Source organism: Mirounga leonina, unplaced genomic scaffold (genome assembly GCF_011800145.1).
Source record: "Mirounga leonina isolate KUSES-001 unplaced genomic scaffold, KU_Mleo_1.0 Mir_150, whole genome shotgun sequence".
Classification (NCBI taxonomy): domain Eukaryota; kingdom Metazoa; phylum Chordata; class Mammalia; order Carnivora; family Phocidae; genus Mirounga; species Mirounga leonina.
Genome location: NW_023270374.1, coordinates 14,900,110 through 14,903,001, shown reverse-complemented (window position 1 = coordinate 14,903,001; position 2,892 = coordinate 14,900,110). Strand labels below are relative to the sequence as shown.

The following is a 2,892-nucleotide window of genomic DNA, read 5'->3' as shown; positions in this document are numbered from 1 at the left end:
GTCTAGGTTTTGTTGTTGTTTTGTTTTCTGATCCTGTAACCCTTACCCATGCACATTTATTATGTTTCGCAGAAACACAAAAGGAGTGCTGCTAACCATAGGAATTGTAGGTGTTTTAACCAAACGATGAAGGAATCACTGGCAGGGTTACATTTTCATCACCTCTCCAGATATAGAGGTAGATGGCTCTCCACTTTGGCTAGACAATTATCGGGGCCAACTTCTAACCATGCCTCATTTAGTAATAACCATTTTCATTGCAGCTCAGTCTTACAAATCTGATTTCACAGAATTACAGATCATTAGCAGTAAGAATGATCTTGAGGTTTATATTCTCAAAGAAATTTCAGCCATCAGTATGGTTTTCTTGGGAGAGAAACGTCTTGTGCTTATTCTTGATTACTCAAGACTTTAAAAATTTAGACATAATCATTGCTCTCAAGGTAAAGATGACATTCGGTGAACATTTCCATTTGAAGTATTTTGGGAAAGTAGTGGGGCACCTGGGTGGCTCTCAGGGTCCTGGGATCAAGCCCTGCATTGGGCTCCCCACTCAGCAGGGAGTCTGCTTCTCTCTCTGTCCCTCCCCCCCAACTCATGCTCTCTTTCTCTCTCAAATAAATAAAATCTTTTTTTTTTTCCATTTGAGAGTAGTCATTTATTAACTGACCAGATTACAAAAATAATCATGGTAGATACCTTAGTTCATCCTTCTAATAAGCCTATTGATCTGGTCTTCCCTGTTACCAGCATCTCCACCTTCTACAAAATGGGTGGTCTTTTTCTTCATTCCCCCTCGTGGAGAAGATAATTTGAAGGGCCATAAAAAGTTGTTTGCTTCTTTGAAACGTTTTCCAACAGTATAGATCTCGTGAATCAGATCCTCCATGCAGATGATGCCATATTTACCAAGAGATCGGGCAATCAATGTGTTATCTGTCAGGGCAATTCGCTTCTTGTTGATTTTGCCATAACCACGCTTGCAGATCAATTCATTCACCGACTTCAGGTTTGGGTACCCCCATGCTATATAAGGTTCCACAATCCTTAGCATGTTAACTGAAGCCTTGTTGAGCTTAACAAAGGTGCCATTGAAGATCTGGAGAAGGGGAAGAAGCTGCAACACCTTTCGAACCTTTGGGCTAACACCATTGATACCTCTGATCCTAATGACAAATGCCAATTTGGGTTCCGCAGGTACATAGAAGTTGCCAGCTTTTCTTGCCATCCTTGCCATTCGAATCTCAGTTCTGTACATCTGCCTATATTCCTTGTGGTAATGCTTAGCTTTTTCATAGATAAGCTTCCTTCTTGCCTTTCTAAGCATCTTCTGAGTGAACTTCTTCCTCAGACGCTTGATCTTCAACTCTGCGAAATTCCTTCGCTTCTTCTTAAGGGTTTCTGGCACAGCAGGAACCTTCTTTTTCTTCTCTTCTGCACCCTCCATGGTTCCAGCCAGAAAAAGAGCTCAAATAAATAAAATCTTTAAAAAAAGATTAGAAAATAGTATTTGTCTATAAAGTTAGGGAACTAAGGAGAAGATAATCTATTTTAGGTTAGGTTACTTTTACTCACTGCTTAATTCTCCCCCTTTTTGAACTATCTGCCCAAACCCTTTGAAATTTTAACAGAGGTCTGATCGCAGCTGACTACTAAGGAGATTCAGGTCACCGTCTACTACAAGACAGAGAGTCTGACTTTCAGCCTAACCTTTGTGATCAACTTTGCCAAATGCTGTGGACTACTCCAGAAAGAAAGGCTTTATATGCTTTGATATTCCACAAGGCATCACAAGAACTTGAGGGGTAAAGGAGAACAATCTGATGCAGTAGAACAAAAATAAGCTTTTGGAGCCAGCAGCTCCTGTGTTTTCGTTCCAGCTCCACACTTCCTGGGCCTTAAATGCCCACCTATAAGATGAAGAAAATTATACCTACCTCATACAATCGGTGTGCAGACTGAATAAGATCATTTATATAAAGTACACTGGGTGTAGTGGGTCATTAATAAAAGTCAGCAGCCCTCCTTTGAGCTTCTCTCCCCAGCCCCCAGTCTTCCTTCCATTGCCTTGGGCTTCAAGTAGGGAAGTTTTTTGTTTGGGGCGGATCTTCTTGGTCTAATAGAGTATCTGTAGTCCCCTAGTAATCTGGAATGCGATGTCCTATTTTTGCTGCTGGATATCATTTAGCTCACTAGTGACCTGCCCCAATTATGGCATTTCTCATATTGTTTTATAGTTGCTTTGTGCATATATCTCTCCCCTCTCCATTTCAAAATAGTCAAAAGCAACAGCCCTACATTTTCTTCTTCAAATCTACGATGCCTATTGTATTAGTAATCTATCACTGCATAACAAATTATCCTGAAATTTAGCAGCTTACAATGACAAACATTTATTTTCTCAAATTGCTTCAGAAGATTGCAGTCAAGCTGTTTACTGGGGCAACAGTCATCATTTTTCATACTGTTGTCTTTGTTCAATATAATGTTTAACAAATTCTCTTTCTCTCTCTCACTTTTTTTTTTTTGAGTTTAGGTTCTATAAGATATAGAATTACTTTTGAAAAACCCTTCGTATTACCCCTAAAGCCTGTATTGCTTACAAAAAAAATTAAAGTTCTGGTTAATGGCCAGTAACACTAGCTGGCTTGGAATCAGAGGACATACTGTATGAAAAGTTATATACCTTTAAACAATTATATTCAACTCAGTTTTATAGAAACACACACACACACACACATGGCATTCTGGGACTTAAGAAGCTGAAGGAACAAAGATATACAAAATCTTTTCAGTTGGCACCTGTCATTCCACTAATTGAGGTTGAGCCTCCTGGTCAGTCTGAGATGGGAATCTTTGTTCCCTCAGCTAGCTTCCTAAGTCCCTGAATGC

The 2,892-nt window shown here is 39.7% G+C and overlaps 1 protein-coding gene across 1 annotated transcript; it reads right to left on the bottom strand.

The window, feature by feature from the left end:
- Positions 1 to 629: 629 nt before the first annotated feature.
- Positions 630 to 1,470, bottom strand: LOC118011238 (60S ribosomal protein L7-like). The gene has a single exon (XM_035005840.1). It carries the CDS (start codon positions 1,445 to 1,447, stop codon positions 701 to 703), a length of 747 nt encoding a protein of 248 aa, XP_034861731.1. The 5' UTR covers positions 1,448 to 1,470; the 3' UTR covers positions 630 to 700.
- Between the last annotated feature and the right edge of the window lie 1,422 nt (positions 1,471 to 2,892).